The sequence below is a fragment of the Eulemur rufifrons genome, chromosome 7, assembly GCF_041146395.1.
Source record: "Eulemur rufifrons isolate Redbay chromosome 7, OSU_ERuf_1, whole genome shotgun sequence".
Taxonomy (NCBI): domain Eukaryota; kingdom Metazoa; phylum Chordata; class Mammalia; order Primates; family Lemuridae; genus Eulemur; species Eulemur rufifrons.
Window position 1 is genome coordinate 122,068,400 of NC_090989.1, and position 18,763 is coordinate 122,087,162.

General features: G+C 37.5%; 1 protein-coding gene across 2 annotated transcripts in view; it reads left to right on the forward strand.

Moving 5' to 3' along the window:
* Window positions 1-9,820, forward strand: part of TOPBP1 (DNA topoisomerase II binding protein 1) — a 73,281-nt gene extending 63,461 nt beyond the window's left edge. For both annotated transcript variants that reach the window (XM_069473229.1, XM_069473230.1), the window contains exon 27: window positions 9,151-9,820. In XM_069473229.1, coding sequence (XP_069329330.1) covers window positions 9,151-9,294 — 144 coding nt within the window. In that variant the 3' untranslated portion in view covers window positions 9,295-9,820. The remainder of the gene's footprint in view (window positions 1-9,150) is intronic.
* The last annotated feature ends 8,943 nt before the right edge of the window (window positions 9,821-18,763 follow it).

Below are 18,763 nucleotides of genomic sequence, written 5' to 3' on the forward strand. Positions count from 1 at the left end.
AAATTAGCCTGGCCTGGGGGTACTCACCTGTAGTTCCAGCTACTTGGGAGGCTGAGGCAAGAAGATAGCTTGAGGAGTTTGAGGTTGCAGTGAGCTATGAGGCCACTGCACTCTAGCCAGGGCGACAGAATGAGACCTTGTCTCAAAAAAACAAAAACAAAAGAAGATAGCTGTGAAAAAACTAGGACCCCCACTGCATGTAATGAGCATATAGGTAGCTGCAGATCAATGTCCTTTAGCTGTGGATCAATGTCCTTTAGCTGTGGTTTTTAAAAATACTTCACCTCAAGTTTTGGAAGAAGTAAAGACTTGTTCAAGAAAACAAATGAACAGAAGCAAATGATGAAAATGAATATTTTACTTGATGTTGGTAACATCACAGTAAACTATGCAGAAAAAGAAAGAAAGAATGCTTAAAAACAAACCAAAAAAACTGACTACAAGGAAATATGCCACAATACCAATAGTGGTTGCCTCTGATAAGATTGTTAATGTTATTTATCTACTTCCTCACAATATTTTTATGCATATCATAAGTTCTCTATAAAGAACTTGTATTACTTTTAAATTTCAGTGTATTTTTCATTCTAAAAGTTGGAGGTTTTTTGCAGCATTAAGAAAAGCTGAATAAATTTTACAGTGAACAGTATACATACCTCCCAGATCTACCATTAACATTTATTTATACAATTAACATTTTAGTATAAAGGTAACATTAATACAGTGAAATTGGTAGATATTAACTGTATAGGTCCTTGAATTCTGATAAAAGCATACACCTGTACAATCTAAACCTTATCCAGTAAAGACCCTGATTATCCCAGGAAGTTTCCGGTGTCCCTTCTCAATAAATCGTTACCCTAGCTCCATTGTTAACCACCGTTCTGATTATTTCCCCCACTGTACATTACTTTTGCCTGTTCTGGAACTTCATACAAATGGTGTCATACAGTATGTACTAGTTTATTTAAGGGTTTCTCTCAACATGATGTTTGGAGATTCATCTAGGTTGTAGTGTATATCAGTAGTTCATTCTGCTTTGCCGAGCAGCATTCCTCTGAGTATACCACAGTTTATTCATTTTCTTATTGATAGACCCCTGGGCTGTTTTCCATTTTAGTTATTATGAATAAGGCTGCTAAAAATATACAGGTGTTTTTATGGACATTTTCATTTCTTTTGGGTATATATCTAGGAGTACAATTGCTGTGTTATAGAATAAATGTGTATTTAGGTTCTTACAAAACTGCTAGGCGTTTTCCCAAAGGAATTATTACCACTTTACACTCCCACCAACAATGTACAGGTTGAGCATCCTATATGCAAAAGTTTGAAATGCTCCAGAATCCAAAACTTCCTGAGCACCAGCATGATGCTCAAAGGCAATGCTCATTGGAGCATCTCAGATTTCAGATTTCTGGATTTGGGATGCTCATTGAGTAAATATAATGGAAATATCTCCAAATCTGAAAAAATCTGAAGTCTCAATCACTGCTGGTTCCACGCATTTCGGGTAAGGGACACTCAACCTGTATCAGTGTTCCATTTGTTCCATATCCTTCCCAGCATTTTGTGTTGATAGTCCTTTGATTTTTAGCCATTTGGTAGGTTTATAGTGGGATCACATTGTGATTTTTAATTTGTATTTTGCTGATGACTAATAATATTCAGCACTTTTTCTTTCATGGTGGTTTTTTGTATCCCACCTAGAGAAACCTTTGTTTTCCCTAAGGTACCAAGATAATCTCTAATATAGTTTTCCAAACGTATCATAGTTTTAGCTTTTATATTTAGGTTTATGATCCATTTCAAATTAATTTTTATTTATGCTATGAGGTTGTGGTTAGGGTTTTTCCACGTAGATATCTACCTGTTCCAGCACTGTTTGTTGAACAGACTTTACTTTTCCCCAAAGGCTTTATCACCCTTATAAAAAATATTATCAAATGATCATATTTTTGTGGGTCTATTTCTGGACTCCGTGTTCTGTTCCATTATCTACTTGTCGATTTTTGGATAATACCTTTCCTCTTCCTTTTTTTTTTTTTCTTTTGTTGTTGTTGCTGCTGCTGCTCTGGCCAAGAGAACGAACCTACTCTGTCTTGAATACAGTAGCTGTATAGTAACTTTTGAAGTTAGTGTTAAGACTACAGTTTTAGTTTTCTTTTTCAGGATTATTTGGGTATTCTATGTCTTTTGTATTTCCATATATATTAGAATCAGCTTGTTAGTTTCTACAAAAAAAAAAAAAAGCCTAGATTTGACTAAGATTGGGATTACATTGACTCTACAGATCAATATAGGGACAGTAAGCAACATTGAGTAGTCCATTCCATGAACATAGAATATCTCTATGTAGGTCTTCTTTAATTTCTTTCAGCAATGTTTTGTAGTTTTCAATATAGAGACTTTAACTTCTGTTAAGTTTATTCCTATTTTATGATGTTGTTATAAATGGAGATTCCCAAGTTTTCATTTTTCTACCAGTTGGTGCCAATCTATAAAAATATATTTTTGGTATATTAGTCTTATTATAACCTATGACCTTGGTAAAATTCACTTAGTACAATTAGTACCATAGGTGTTCCTACGTAAGTAGTCATTTTATCTGCAAAGAGAGAGTTCTACATTTTTTCCCCCTTCCTTGTGCCTATTATTTCTTGTTCTTATCATATATGGCTAGGACCTCAAGTATGCTGCTGAGTAGAAGTGGTGGGATAGGGGAAAACACAAGGAACCCAATCTTCAGTGGAGTGGAAAGGGTTCACTTTTTCACCATTAAATATGATGTCCGCTATGGGTTTTTCATAAATTTCTTTTCCAGATTGAGGAAGCTCCCTTTTATTCCTAGTTGGATGAGATTTCTTTTCTGTCATTAATTGGAGTTGATGTTTATCAAATGTTTTTTCCATTTCTGTTTAAGTTATTATGTGGTTTTTCTTCTTTATTCTAGTATATTGCTTTAATTTTCAAATGTTAAGTTTAACATTGAACTCATGGCACCAGTTCTACTTGCTCATGCCATATCCATCTTTTTATGTATTGCTAGATACAATTAAGAATTTTTAAAATCTCTTTTGGGGGGATATGGATATAAAATTTTCATTTTTTGTAATGTTTTTGTCATATTTTGGTATTGGGTTTTACACATCATAAAACCAGTTGGAAAGTGCTTGGTTTTTTAGAAGAGTTTCTGTCAGATGGTTATTTCTTCCTCGAGTGTTTGAAGGTCTGGAGTTTTCTTTATAGGGTGTTTTTTTTAACAACACATTTTCTTTGGTAGATATAGAGCTATTCATACTTTGTTTCATGTGTCAGATTTGATAACTTGTATTTTTCAAATAATATATCTATTTCATCTTAGTTGTCAAATTTGTTGGTATAAAGTTCTTCATAATATTCTCTTGTTACCCTTTATTACCCTTTTACTATAGTGATAAACCCTACATTTATTCCTGATATTGGCAGTTTGTGTTCATTTAAGTGGCTTATTTAGGAATCTATTAATTCCCAAATATAAGAGGGTTTTCTGTGTGTGTTTAATTTTTGATTTCTTTGAACTCCACTGTAATCAGAACATACTTGGTATGATTTTAATTACTGATATTTCAAAGTTAGACTTGATTTATGGACGAGCTTAGTCTATTTTGATGAATATATCGTATATATGTGAAAGAATTTATATTCTGCAATTATTGGGTGTTGTGTTCTGTACATATCAAATAGTTCAATATGGGGTAATGTTGATCAGGCTTTCTGTGTCTGTTTTTTTCTTTTCCTTTTTTTTTTTTTTTTTTGGTTCTATCAATTACTGAGAGAGGGGCATTAAAATCTCCAGCTATGATTGTGGATTATTTTTCTCTTTAATTTTGTCAGCTTTTACTCTATGTATTTCAAATCTGTTACAAGTTGTTTATCCAGTTATGATGGGTGTCATTTTCATGTATTGTTCTTTTAATTGTTATGACATGTATCTTGTTCTTCCTTTCTTGGCTTTTGGTATTAATTCAATATTTTTAGAATTCCATTTATCCATTAGCCTTTTAAAGCAAAAATCTCTTTACTTTTTGGGGGGAGGGGGTGTGTTTGTATACAGATTACAATATATGTCCTTAACTTTTCACAGTCTTTCCAGAGTTAATATTGTATTATGTTGCATTAAATGTAGAATTCTTGCATCCGAGTAGGTTCCTTTGCTTCCCCTATGCTTTATACCAGGGGTCAGTAAACGATAGCCCACAGGCCTGCTGCCTGTTTAAATAAAGTTCATTGGAACACAGCCATACTCATTCATCTATGTATTCCCTATGGCTGCTTTTGCACTACAATGGTAGAGTATTCCACAAAGCCTACAATATTTACTATCTGGGCCTTTATAAAAAAAGTTTGCTGACCTCTGCTTTATGCTACAGTTGTCATTTATATATATGTGTACACATACCCCCATACATGTTATAGTCCCACAATACAGTATTTTAAATAGGTTTTGCTTTAAACAGTCCTATGTATTTTGCGATTAAAAGAAAAAATAGTCTTTTATTTATTTATTTATTTTTTTAATAGTGGCTATCATTTATTCAGTGCTCACTGTGTGTCAATCATTGTGTTAAGTATTTTACATATATTTTAATATTCTCCTTAATTGTTAAAGAAGTGTCTCAAAGTAAATGTTAGTTTATTATTTTATAAATGAGTGAATGAGGCTCAGAGAGGTTAATGATCTGCCAAAGATCATAGAGCCAAGACTAGTAGTTGTCAGGTGTTGTATATAAATACCTCATAATAAAATGCCATGTGCTCTCTACTGTAACAAGGTAGGAAAAAAGATTGGCAAAATTAGGGATTCAATAATCTTAAGTCACTATAAAAAGAGATGATGTCATTAGCATAATTCTGTAAGAATAAATATTTATTCCTCCTGGGATTATGAATTCAAAGTGTCTGTAGAAAAAATGCCCAAAAAATAGTCTTTTAGAATTACTCTGACACATACCATTTTGAGTGTTATTTCTTCTGGAAGATCCAAATTTCCATCTGCTGTCATTTTCCTTCAATTCTAGTTATATATGAAAATGTCTGTTTCACCTTCAGTCTTGAAGGATTTTTTTTTGCAGGTTATATAGAATTTTGGATTGATAGTTTTTTTTTTTTCTTCTGTTAAAGATTTTACTCTCTTGCCATCCCCTCCATTGTTCTGTTGAGAAGTCAGTGACAATTTGAGTTGCTCTGGTGTATGTCTTGTGGCAGTTTTTCCTGGCTGCTCTCAGGATTTTCTCTTTGTCTTTGGTTATCAACCATTTGATATTTCCAGGTGTGGTTTTCTCTATATTAATGCTGTTTGGTGTCTGCAGAGCTTCTTGAATCTGCAAACTTATGCCTTTCACCAGGTTTGGGAAATTTTGGCCATTATTCCTTCAAATATTTTTTCTGCTCCGTTCTTTCCTTTTTGTCTGTTCTTTCCTTTTTGTCTGGCAATTCAGGTACTCATTTTAGACCTTTTGATATTGTCCCACAGGTCCCTAAGGCTGTGTTCACCTTTTTGCAATCTTTTTTTTTCTTTGTGTTCTTTTGAATATTGATTCCTATTTATTTATCTGTCTCCAACTTCACTGATATTTTCCCTGTTATCTTCATTCTGCTTTGAAGCCTATCCAGTGAGATTTTGGGGTTTAGATATTTTCTATATCTAGAATTGCACTTTGGTTCTTTTCTCCGTTTTTGGCTGAGATTCTTCTTTTTACTCATTTCAAGCATATTTTCCTTTACATCACTGTGCATAGTTATAAAAGCTGCTTTTAAATCATTGTCTATTATTTCCAACATCTGGGTCATGAGCAGGGTGGTCTCTGTTGATATTTTTTAACTTTTTGAGATATTATAGTTTTATATGCAGTTGTAAGAAATAATAGAGATCCTCTGTACACTTTACCCCGTTTCCCCCAATGTTAACATCTTGTAGAACTATAGTATAATATCACAACCAGGATACTGTCATTGTTACAGTCCACCAGGCTTATTCAGAGTTCCCCAATTTTACTTGTGCTGTGCATGTATGTGTACACACACATTTAGTTCTGTGCAGTTTTATCATCCATAGGTTTGTATATCTACCACCACAATCATGATATCGAATAGGCTGTCAACTGCAAAGATCCCTCATGTCGCTTTTTTTTTTTTTTTTGAGATTGGGGGTCATACTATGTTGCCCAGGCTGAAGTGCAGTGGCTATTCACAGGAACAGTCGTAGCACACTACAGCCTCAAACCCCTGGGCTCAAGTGAACCTCCCACCTCAGCCTCCTGAAAGTAGCTGGGATTGCAGGCATGTTCCAACCACACCTGGCTCCATGTTGCCCTTTCTTCACCATAGCCATCTTCCTTCTGTCGCCCCCCCGCCTCCCAGCTGTCACATCACCCCTGGCAGCCACTGATCTATTGTCCATTTCTGTAATTGTGTCATTCTAGAAATGTTACATAGAAGCACTCGATACATTGTGTAACCTTTTGGGATTGGCTTTTTTTCATTCAGCAAAATTGCTTTGAAATTCATCCAGGTCGCTGCTTGCGTCAATAGTTTTGTTGCTTTTTATTGCCGAGTTGTACCACAATTTGTTTAGCCATTAATCTGTTGAAGGACATCTGCGTTGTTTGCAGTTTTGAGCTACTATGAACAAAGCTGCTATGAATATTTGTGTACAGGTTTTTATGTGAATATAAGTTTTCATTTCACTGGGAACAAATGCTGAAGAGTGTGTTTCAGAGTGGCCATATCATTTTTCCCACTAGCAATGTATGAGTGATCTAGTTTTTCTGTATCCTCATCAAAATTTAGTGTTTTCAGTACTTTTTATTTTAGTAGATATTCCTTGATATCTCATTGTGCTTTAACTTTTCACTTCCCTAATGGCTAATGAAATTGGACATCTTTTGGTGTGTTTATTTGCAGTGTTTTTATCATCTTCACTGAAATGTCTGTTCATGTGTTTTGCCCATTTTCTAATTGAACTGATTTTTACTGTCAAGCTTGAGGGTTTTAGATAATAGTCCATTGTTGCAAATGTACTTTGCAAATATTTTCTTTCAGTCTGTAGTTCGTCTCTTTATCCTTTTAACTTTATTTTCTTAACAGGGTCTTTTGCAGAGAAAAGGTTTTACTTTTTTTTTTTTTTTTTTGAAATGAGGTCTCATTATGTTGCCCAGATTGGTCTCGAACTCCTATACTCAAGCATTCCTCCTGCCTCAGCCTTCCAAAGTGCTGGGATTACAGGTGTAAGCCACTGCATTGGGCCAACCTTTACATCTGTGATCCATTTTGAGCTAATTGTTATATTAAATGTGAGGTTTAGGTCAAAGGCTTTTTTTTGTTTGTTTCTTGGGTTTTTTTCTCTAAAAAATGTCCAGCTGCTCCAGCATCATTTGTTCAAAGAAATTTTCTCCATTGAGTTGCTTTTGTACCTTTATCAAAATTCATTTGGGCTGATTTGTGTGGGTCTATTTATGGGTTTTCCTATTCAGTTGCATTGATCCACACATCTTTTCCTCTGCAGTACTACCCTGGCTTGATTACTTAAGCTATATAAAAGCAAGCCCTAATATCAGGTAATGAGTCCTTCCACTTTATTCCTCTTTTTCAAGATTGTATTAGCTATATTAGAGGCCTTTACCTTTTTTTTATTGCTTTTAATATAAATTTAAAAATATAAATATGTAAATTTAAAAATAAGCTTGTTTATGTCTACAAAAAACTCTGAGATTTTTCATAGAAATTGCATTAAACTTACAGATCAGTTTAAATTGATAGCTTCACCATGTTGTCTTCCAATCCATGAACCCCATGGCATACCTATTAATTTAGGTCTTCTTGGATTTTTCATGAGCATTTTGTAATTTTCAGTATATAGATCCTATATATGTTTTGTCAAGTTTTACCTAAGTATTTCATTTTATTTGAAGTGGTTCTGATTTTTTTTTTTTTTTTTTTTGAGAATGGGTCATGTTCTGCTTCATGTGTGCAGTAATTTTGGATGTATTCTGGACATAACTTGTAGAAACTCTAGATTGTTTCATTTGTTTAGCGGGCAGTTTACTTGACTGACCTTCTGCAGCGAGTGGCAGCTCAAATCTCATTTTCTTTAGCCTTAGCGTTAGTCCCTTCAGGGCTCAAGCAAAGATTTGGGCAGAGTTCAAGACACTAGGTTTGGGGCTTCCCCATCCCACCACCTTTCTGAGATTTCCTGTCTCATTTTCCAGTGGCTGTAGTTGCCATCCGCTCCGGTTCTTCCCGTCTTTGAGACCGCAGGTTTTCTTTCTCTGTTAGTTTTAGCCAACCCGCATGACAGACTGGGACCTCTTCTCAGACCAGAAGCCATAAACACCCCATGCCATTCTCTTCCGAATGTCAACTCCCCTCTAATGTTTGCTTGATTTCTTTATTCTCCAGGGTCTTAGGGTAGTTGCTTCTAATATATTTGGTCAGAATTTATAGTTACCTCTGGAAGAACTGAATCAGAAGGCACTTGGTATTTTGTGGAGATTCATTTTCAGGTTATCCAGTGTGCCATGTTGCCAGAAAATTAAGTTGTATTCTACTTATAAAGCAGGAAAGATCCTTTTCTTCCATGTTGGAAAATGGTTTTGAGGGAGGAAAAATGCAAGTATTTTGGAGTCAGGTAGAGAAGGGTATGAATTTTGGCTTTGCTACCTGGTTATGTGACATTAGTGGTTTTATTGACCTATCTGTAAAATGAGGGTTAAAAGCACCCATATCACATGTTTATTGTAAAACGTAAAAAAGATTTTTAAAAATTACACTAAGCATAGTATCTCACACTGATGATAGTTATTAACCATATTTTCCCATTCCATAGTCTATTTAATCCATATTTTACAAATGAAATCATTAAGATCTGAACTGGCCCCACTCTGAGCTATACACTAATTTTTCTGATAAAAGGGGAGACTTTGTCCCACAGGGTTCATTCACTAAATGTGAATGCTAATTAGCATACCTTGAAAGACAGAAGTTTTCTTTGCATGAACCTAGGAATGAATGTGCACTTTAAGTTTGTCAAAAAGCACAGTAAAGGAATCTATTACCAGATCATTTAAGAGTTTGACATGAAAAAAAAAATGTTTATTTTTCCTTTTATAGGAATCCCCTCCTCACATAGAAAAATACTGTCTACCAGAAGCTGTTGCATTTCTTCAGAACAATAAGGAACCTGAGGCCGGATTATCACAAAAGAGGAAAGCTCCTACAGAGAAAAATAAGATCAAGCGACCTAGAGTACAGTGATTGTAGCTACTCTTTAGTTACTAAACATTAAATTTTTTTAAAAAGCCTGAATGTTACTGTGATGGATTTGTGTAGTAGTTAAAAGATGAGTACCTGAAGAATTTTGCTTCAGAGTGTAATGATGCCCCCACTTGAGTTTTGAACACCTGAAATTTTAATCACTGAAACATTAATAAAAAGTTACTGAAATAACAGCATAGTACAGCTAGCTTGTTGTTAAACTCCATTAAGTGTATAAGGAGATTTTTTTTGTCTTTCTTTGTTGTTGTAAATATCTGAGGCTGTAGCTTGGAATTTTTAGCAAGGTGGTGGATTTTGCTTTAAAATGTCAGCCTTAATTCATGACAAGAGTTATCAATTGGGATTTATTTATGTTTTCCCTGATTTTTATCTTCTCACCATGTTACCTCTTTTTAACAGGAGCCTGAGCACAGGGTTTAATGAGGAAGCTGGGGTTTAAACTTCAACATGTATGTATATATGTATATGTATGTTTGTACAAATCTCCATGATGTTTGCCAGGTTTGGGTGCCAAAACTTGGAAAATACGACAATAAAGAATAAAAGTTGTAACTGAAATTAGTATTAAAATGTGTTCAGATAAGTTTTTTACTATTTAGAATAATTTATTTAGAATATTTAGAATTATAGAGGCTAGGTAAAAAAAATACTTTTATTGGGCAAAAAAAGCATTTCAGTTGTATTAGCCTTTATTATGCTAACCCTAAACACCAGATACTATGTGTATTACCATAATCCTCTAACTATAAAAGCAGCTCATCTCATTTTGAGGGATAAATCAGAATCTGTTAGGACTGTAATTTTGATGCCAACTGTTTAATTCCTAATGATTATTTGAAAGGCAAACTCAAAAAAAAAAAAAAAAAAAACAGTGAAAAAGAGAGAGAGTCCTCACCTTGGACACGAAACCTTTTAAGTTTTTATCAGATGTTCTTCAAAATGGAGTAGAGGGTGTCCCTGCCCCTCAAGAGAACTGGCACTTGGAAGTTTTCAATTTTGAGATAGTTCACAGTTTAGGACGATGCAAATTGTACACAGAGAAATCGGTAGCATTGTCATGTAAACATTGCCCTCTCACCCTTCTCCAAACAAAAACCACCTGGTTTTATCAGCTGTTTTATGTTAGCGGAATCATTCCATAGATATGCAATGTTTCCTTAAATTTTACCACTTAAAATTCTTTGAGCATTGATAAATTTTATGATCCTATTTCTTTCTATCCCAGATAAAATTACCTTATCTACCATTTTCTTTTCTGCCAAAATTCTGAGCTATTTTCCAGTTCAGGTCTTAGACGCATGCTGTACAATTCCAAGGCTCCAGATCCCAGTCTCCTCCCAACTCTCCAGCATCTATCTGCCCACACCCTACATAAACCACTTAAACTCTGGCTTTGGCTCATAGTCTGTAAATGTCCTAATGCCAGCAAGAATAACGTCTTGCACAAACAATTCCAAGCATAGGTCATTCTCTCCTTTAAAGTGTGTGTGTGGGGGGGGGGCTTCCTTTGATTATTCTGATTTTGAGTTTCTCCTCAGAATTGCTACACTATTTTAATCTCTGATACTTAAATTAGCACCACATATCCCTCCATGAGTTTTCTTGTGCATTAGTCTGATTTCACCAACATGCATTGACTCAGTAGGACTCCGGAGCCTATAAGGTAGTGCATGGGATTCAGCAGCAAATGCATAGAGAACACTTGATCTCTCAGAGCTTAAAGAGACAGGAATCCTTAAAGTAGATACAGTACTCAATTATACTTAAGATTTAGTATTTATATTGTAATGGACCTAGTTGTGTCTCCCCAAATTAACAGGTTAAAACTTAAACCCCAACGTGACCATTTGCAGAGAGAGCCTTTAAGGAGGTAATTAAGGTTACATGAGGTCATAAGAATGGGGCCCTAATCCAACAGGAGAGGAAGAGACACCAGGAGTACGCATGCCCAGAGGAAAGTCCTGTAAGGAACAGTGAGAAGATGGCTGTCTGTGTACACTCCAGGAAGAAAAGCCTCACCAGATACCAACCCTGCTGGCTCCTTGATTTTGGATTTCCAACCTCCAGAACTGTGACAAAATAAATTTCTGTTCTTTAAGCCACCCAACCTTGCTGTTCTGTTACAGTAGCCCAAGCAGACCAATAACAATACTACAGTGCAAAGGTTTTTAGCCTGGGGCCCAGGATGCCCACGAGTGGACATGGGCACAATTTTATACACGAGCATTTTTAGGGTAGAGCTCATAATTCTAGTTTAGATCTATGACGTCCCACCCAAAAGTCACAAACCCCACTGCTCTAATCTAAACCTGTTATTTCATATAGGTTGCTTTATATCAGGGGTTGGCTTTTTCTATAAAAGGACAGATAACAAACATTTTAAGCTTTGTGACATTTTCCCACCAACCTTTTAAAAATGTAAAAACCATTCTTAGCTTGAGGCCGTACAAAAATAGGTACTGGGCCATAGTTGACTGACCCCTGCTCCATTATCCCTAAAAATATTTTTAACTCTAGATCTGCCAACAAGCAAGGCACCCAGCTCTGTTTTGCTACCACCCTATGAGTAGTACTGGTCATTAGGCAGAGCTGCTTAATGCTTAACATTTGGGAATCTTCAATGAAAATTATCAGCTGTTTTAAATTTGTGAGGTATTTATGGGAAAGGGGGAACCATGGTACAGATATTTAATGTAAGCTCTTTTCAAGCCGTAAAAGAATGTTAAAGAAAATTTAAAAAGCAATAGAAACTGATAAACAAGCCGCATGTGGTGGCTTAAACGTGTAGTCCCAGCTACTGGAGAGGCTGAGGCGGGAGGACCGCTTGAGCTTAGGAGTTCAGTTTGAGGCTGCAGTCAGCTACAATAGTGGCCGCTGCACTCCAGACTGGGCAACAGAGCGAGACCTCACCTCTCAACTGCTCATCTCTTAAAAAACCCTGATAAATGAGAGTTGAGCAATTATCCTGCCATATCAACATGAACTACATGCATTTCAGTATAACATGATAGTTGTGGAAAAAGCTCTCTGTACAGAATAATTCCAGGTAATGAACGATAGAAGCACACCATTTACAGCTCCTAATGAGATCACAGATCTAGGCAGTGATCGTCAGTAACTGCAAAAACCATTACATAAAAGGCAAATGGGGAATTTTATAATGACAGATCAAGCTGACAACATGTAAACTCATTGATCCCTCAAGACAACCAATTACGTGGCTCTGATGTGATGCGATAGGAAGCAGAGAACACCATCTATGAAGTATTCTTGTCCCTACTCCTGTTAATTAGACTCTCATTTGATCAAGCCTCCAGATCTATGTAGAATCAGTCGACACTGAGTCAGGATACAAAACCATACTTGAAACTTTAAAGAATTGTTAATTAGTAAAAGCTACTAAAAGGGATAAAAAGGAGTATACAAGTAGCAACTGTAGAAAGCAACTACTACCCTAACACAGGAGAGGGAGGAGGGAAGGAACTTGGACACTTAGAAGAGGACAGCATCCTCTCCCCAAGACAGTCACACTTCAGCAAATTAAGTGGTGGAGAAACTTGCTGGAGGCTAACGGCCTCAGCTGACCTAGACTGCCACTAGGTGGCAGGAAAACCTGCCAGGGGCTCTGGGCCCCAGCTGACCATGGGAAGCAGTGCTGCAGTGGGGAGAAGCTTGGAGGGTGTGGACTGCTGCGGAACCATGAGAGCCACACACACACACACCACTTCCTGGCTCTACCACGTGGCCCATCCACCGACCACCATGGAAAACAGCACACCAGGAAGTGAAGTCCCTTCCTCCTGCTCTAGCTTTCCACTGTCTCAACAGTGCCGTATACTGACAACACAGTCTGTTGATAATGGAACCAGGTAAGTGTCGCACTTGGCTTCTGCTACTCAGATCCCACAGTCCTCGCTGAGATCAGGGAGCTCATCTCAACGGCACAGTCGTGCCTGCCCTCAGGAGAGCAGCCACAGAGATTTCAGGGATGTGGGTGCTTCCCTCACCAACATACTTCTCAATGTCTTAATCAAGAGGGGTCTTGCGGCCCTCCTCAGAGGGTGTAGTTTGGGAGACGGGATGCACAGGTTGCACGTGATAAATCCACTCCAACGTTCCTATCTCCCTAAGCCTAATCCTCCACCTCCAGCATCTCAACTTCATTAAACACAGGCCACCACGGAGTCCAAGTTTCAGTCAACCAACCAAGTAAGCTCCAGAATGTGGTAAGTGCACCCATACCAATGAATTCCAGCTCAATCTAGCGTTGTAACTGCACTCTACCCATTTATAGGAAACGTAGAAAGGCAATACGGTGTGGAAAACTCTGCAAGCCAAGTGACCAGGTTTCCTCAATAACTAAATTGGTTAAAAAAGAATAAAGTGGGGGAATTAAGGGAGACTTAGAAAACTAAAAGCAATGGGGTCATCTTTATCTGGATTGTTTTTCAAAAAAAACCAACTGTAAAGCACCATGAGAAATAAGAGAAATGTTAACATCAACAGGATATTTGATATTACAGAAAAGTTGCGTAGGTGTGATAATGGCGTTTTGGTTGCTAAGTCTCTATCCCTTGGTGTAGTATTTATGGATGAAGTAGGTCTGGGATTAGCTTTAAAATAATCCAGGAAATGGAGAGGGTGTTCACAGGTAAAATAAGAGTGGCCACAAACTGATAATTGTTGAAGCTGGACTAGGGGCTCAAGGGCATTTATTATGCTATAACTATTTTATTTGAAAAATTTCATCATAAAACAGTCTTCAAAAAATAAAATCCCACCCCCAGCAGTCAAAAACAAACAAACAAAAAGGATAGTACAACTCACCTCAACATTAGGAATTTTCTGCTGCTTTGAGGGGAGCCTGAAGTGAGGCTCTAGTGCATCCACAATCACCTTGGGGAAGCGACAGGGTAAAAAAGTACTTTCGAGTCAAATTCAAAAGAGCTTTCCCATTTTCCTCCTCCAGCCTTAAATCTGGGGAGAGGAGTGGAAGCAAAGCCTCATGGGTAAGAACATGCGGTAGCCAGAACACCTGGGTTGGAATCCTGGCTCCTTCGTTACTAGCTGTGACTTCAAGCAAGCTATTTCACCTTTCAGAACCTATTTCCCTGTCTTTAAGGCATTTTCAGGGTTAAACAAGACATTTGGTACCTGTTTAGAACAGTGCCTGGCCTAAGGTTAAAAACTATTAATATATAAATAATTTTTTAAAATTCCAGTGAGTGATTTAACACTCTTGCTAGGCTGGAGCTAAAGTTTTAAAAACAGAAGAGGATATCAGGGCAGAACAAAGGAATATGATGGAAGCGTGCAACCTGCTCTTCACCCCATTACCATGGTGTCACTGAGGTTGGGAGTGCCTGACTTCCAGGTTTAATTCAGATTCTAATTAAAGGCATAAATTTGAACTGTAAAAATCAGGGAAATCCAGGAATAAAGCTACAATAGTCTCAGCAAGTTAAAACCAAAGACAAGCCTAAGAGACTCTAGTCGGTGCCCAAACCTGATTAAAAAGGATGCTTAAGTGCAACCCACATGACCTTTAAATGGCAGGAACTGGTAAGTAAACTGAACCACAGACCAAGAGTGCAGGCAGTCCACGCGTCTGAGGTTCCAATTCCTAAGCAGATGAGCTGTAGGATTCTGCAGCTGCCGAAGGTTGTCTCTGGAAAAGTTAATTAATTAGGGTTCAATTCATAGTCACCAGGGAGAACTGAAGAATTCTACAGAAACCATTAAAATCCAGGTGCTGTAACTGAGAACATAATGGAAGGGCAAATTAAAAGTAGCCAGGAGTAATGAAGGGCAGATTAACAGTGAGTAAATTCTGGAATGGTTAGAGATTTATTGTCAAGAGACAAGTCAAACAGAATGAATATATTGTTAGAGAAGGTTAGCAAGTGGCTATAGAAATCATATCGATGGTGAGGTAGTTATCTAAGAAATGAACATGAAATATAAAAAGTGGTCCTTATACTGATAATTACAAAACTATAAAAAGGTGTACATGTGGCCAGGTGTGGTGGCGCAGGCTTGTAATCCTAGCACTTTGGGAGGCTGAGGCGGGTGGATCACTTGAGGTTAGGAGTTAGTTCGACAAGCCTGAGCAAAAGTGAGACCCCATCTCTACAAAAAATAGAAAAAATTAGCTGGGTGTGGTGGCACAAGCCTGCAGTCCCAGTTACTCAGGAGGCTGAGGCAGGAGGATCACTTGAGCCCAGGAGTTGGAAGTTGCAGTGAGCTATGATTGTGCCACGGCACTCTAGCCTGGGCAACAAAGTGAGACCGTGTCTCCAACAACAACAAAAAAGAATTTAGTATTTTAGCTTACGGGTCTTTTCCCCACTTCGGTAGCCATTTCCCCTCATTTAGCAGTATCCAAAAATTTAGAAATATGGTAATCCTTTTGGGGTAAGAATGCAATTTAAGGGATTTCCTACATAAACTAGCCCTGTGATTGTTTTCCAGCTCGCTATAAGGGAAGTACTTTATCTCTTATTCTGACATAACCCAGTGGCTCCCAAATTTTGTAGCATATTAGAATTACCTGTGGAACTTAAAGAAAAATCCCTCTGCTAGGTCACACCCCATACCAATTAAATCAGAATGTCTGGGGGTGGGAATCAGGCATCAGTAATTTTTTAAGAGACCTAGATTATTCAAAAATGCAATTTAAGAACCATAGATGTAATCTTGCAGAGTTGCCTCACTTCTTTCCCTCACCCCAAACAATTTTATTGAAATGCGTCAAGAGTACATGGGCAGCACAAATGTATGAACAGGAAAAGAAAAAAAAAAAATCACATGTACAATAACTTTTAAAAAGTGAAGGTTAATCTTGGGAGATATAAGTTCCCTTCTTCCTCCCCCTACAGACTTCCATGAGATAAAAACTTCAGCTGCAGTATTTTTTAGAGAATGATATACTATCTGAACTCCGAAGTTAAAAAGAGAAACAAAGTCTCTGTCCTTAGGTATGTTTCAAATTTCCATATGCTAACATTCAAAACAATCAACAGTTTATTTTGTACATCTTGCCTCTCCCCCAAAAATATAAAATCGAAATTTGAGTTCTCTGGAAAAAAAGATAAAAAGAGATGGTACAGAAAATTATTACTAGCAACTATGTCATAGCAAGGTAAGAAAAGGTAAGATATACTAAGATTTTAACCTCGTATATTTAACAGTCAAAAACTGCTATCCGGTCTCAAGAGAAAAAATTGTCATAGTAACACCATGTTTCCTAAAATGTCAATGCAAAACATAGAATGTCACACACTAAATATTTGCAATAAATTTAACATATTCCCGCTGTTATATCTGCTGCCATTGTTAGTAAGAAAGTGACTACCTCCTACTTAGTTAACACAGCTTCTCACCTGATACTACAGCTGTCTGCTCTAATCACAAGTAAGACAGGCTGTAAATGCTGTTTCCCTCATACTTACTATTTTTCCATCATATTTAAAGACAAAGGATGTTATCTTTACAGAGGTTTCTTGCTGTATTCTTTGACTGAACCCCTGAACAGTTCAGTTGAGGGACTGAAGACTGTTTTAAAGCTGACAACTTAAGTTCCATCTTCTGTATTACTACATTCAATTACTATTTAGAATTCCAGTTCCCACTTGGGCTGCAATTCCAAAACGCCTGAACTACCTTAATGATTACTTTCACGTATATCCTAAATCCCTGATGTGGACACAATTACTCTTATTTTAGATAATACAAATATGATTATTTAAAGCAATTACTTCTTATTCAATATATCTTTCGTAATATTCTTTATTTCAAGGCCAAGAAGCAATTCATAATTTATTTGCATTCTGCATGCCCCATTAATACCTATTTATTGTAGATGGTGATGAAAAACCATCTGCGGTCTCAGAACTAATTATTAACACTAGAATACCTGTTTGTAAGATTCTCTCATTCTGGCCAGGCGGGGTGGCTCACACCTGTAATCCTACCACTCTGGGAGGCCAAGGTGGGAGGATCCCTTGAGCTCAGGAGTTTGAGACCAGCCTGAGCAAGAGCAAGACCCCATCTCTACAAAAAAATGGAAAAATTAGTCAGGCATGGTGGCGAGCAACTGTAGTCCCAGCTACTCAGGAGGCTGAGGCAGGAGGATCGCTTGAGCTCAGGAGTTTGAGGTTGCAGGGAGCTGATGCCACCGCACTGGGCAACAGAGCAAGACTCTGTCTTATTAAAAAACAAACAAACAAAACCTCTCATTCCTTTGTTCTCCTCCTGATCTCTGATTATTCCTATTAATTTATTTCCACTCCTTACATACAGATTCTGAACAACTCTGCGTTCCTTTTTTAGTCACCACACCCATGGTCTGACCTCTCTCAATTCTGACCCCACACCCCCAACCTCCTGACATCTCCACCTATTCAACCCCAAACCAATTTCACATTCTAATAGACTGAGATACAAAAGTAAAATGTTTAGTGTGCCAAATAGAGTAATTACTACAGAGGAGTCTTTTCTAACAAATGGTTCGGGGCAAGTAGATATCCACATGCAGAATGAAGTTGGACCCCTAACTCACATATACAAAAATTAACTCAAAATGGATTAAAGACCTAAATGAAAGAGCTAAAACTATAAAGCTTAGAAGAAAATAAGCATATATCTTTGTGACCTTGGGTTAGGCAATGGTTTCTTAGACATGACATTCAAAGGATAAGCGACTAAAGCAAAAATAAATTGGACTTGGCCGGGCGCGGTGGCTCATGCCTGTAATCCTAGCACTCTGGGAGGCTGAGGCGGGTGGATCGCTCGAGGTCAGGAGTTCGAGACCACCCTGAGCAAGAGTGAGACCCCGTCTCTACTAAAAATAGAAAGAAATTATATGGACAACTAAAATATATATATACAAAAAATTAGCCGGGCATGGTGGCACATGCCTGTAGTCCCAGCTACTCGGGAGGCTGAGGCAGTAGGATCACTTAAGTCCAGGAGTTTGAGGTTGCTGTGAGCTAGACTGACGCCACGGCACTCACTCTAGCCCGGGCAACCGAGTGAGACTCTGTCTCAAAATAAATAAATAAATAAATAAAAATAAATTGGACTTCATCAAAATTGAATCAAAAAAAATAAATAAATAAAACCCAGTCTTATTGTCACTGAGGCTGGAGTGTAATGGCACAATCATAGCTCACTGTAACCTCAAACTCCTGGCCTCAAGTGATCCTCCCACCTCTGCCTCACTGCAGCTTCAAACTCCTGGACTCAAGCAATCCTCCTGTCTCAGCCTCCCAAGTAGCTGGGACTACACATGCATGCCACTATACCTGGCTAATTTTTAAAAATTAAATTTTTATAGACAGGGTCTTGCTATATTGCCCAGGCTGGTCTGGAACTCCTGTTCTCAAGCCATCCTCCTGTCTCACAGCCTCACTAGTAGGTGGGATTACAGGCAAAAGCCTTGATGCCC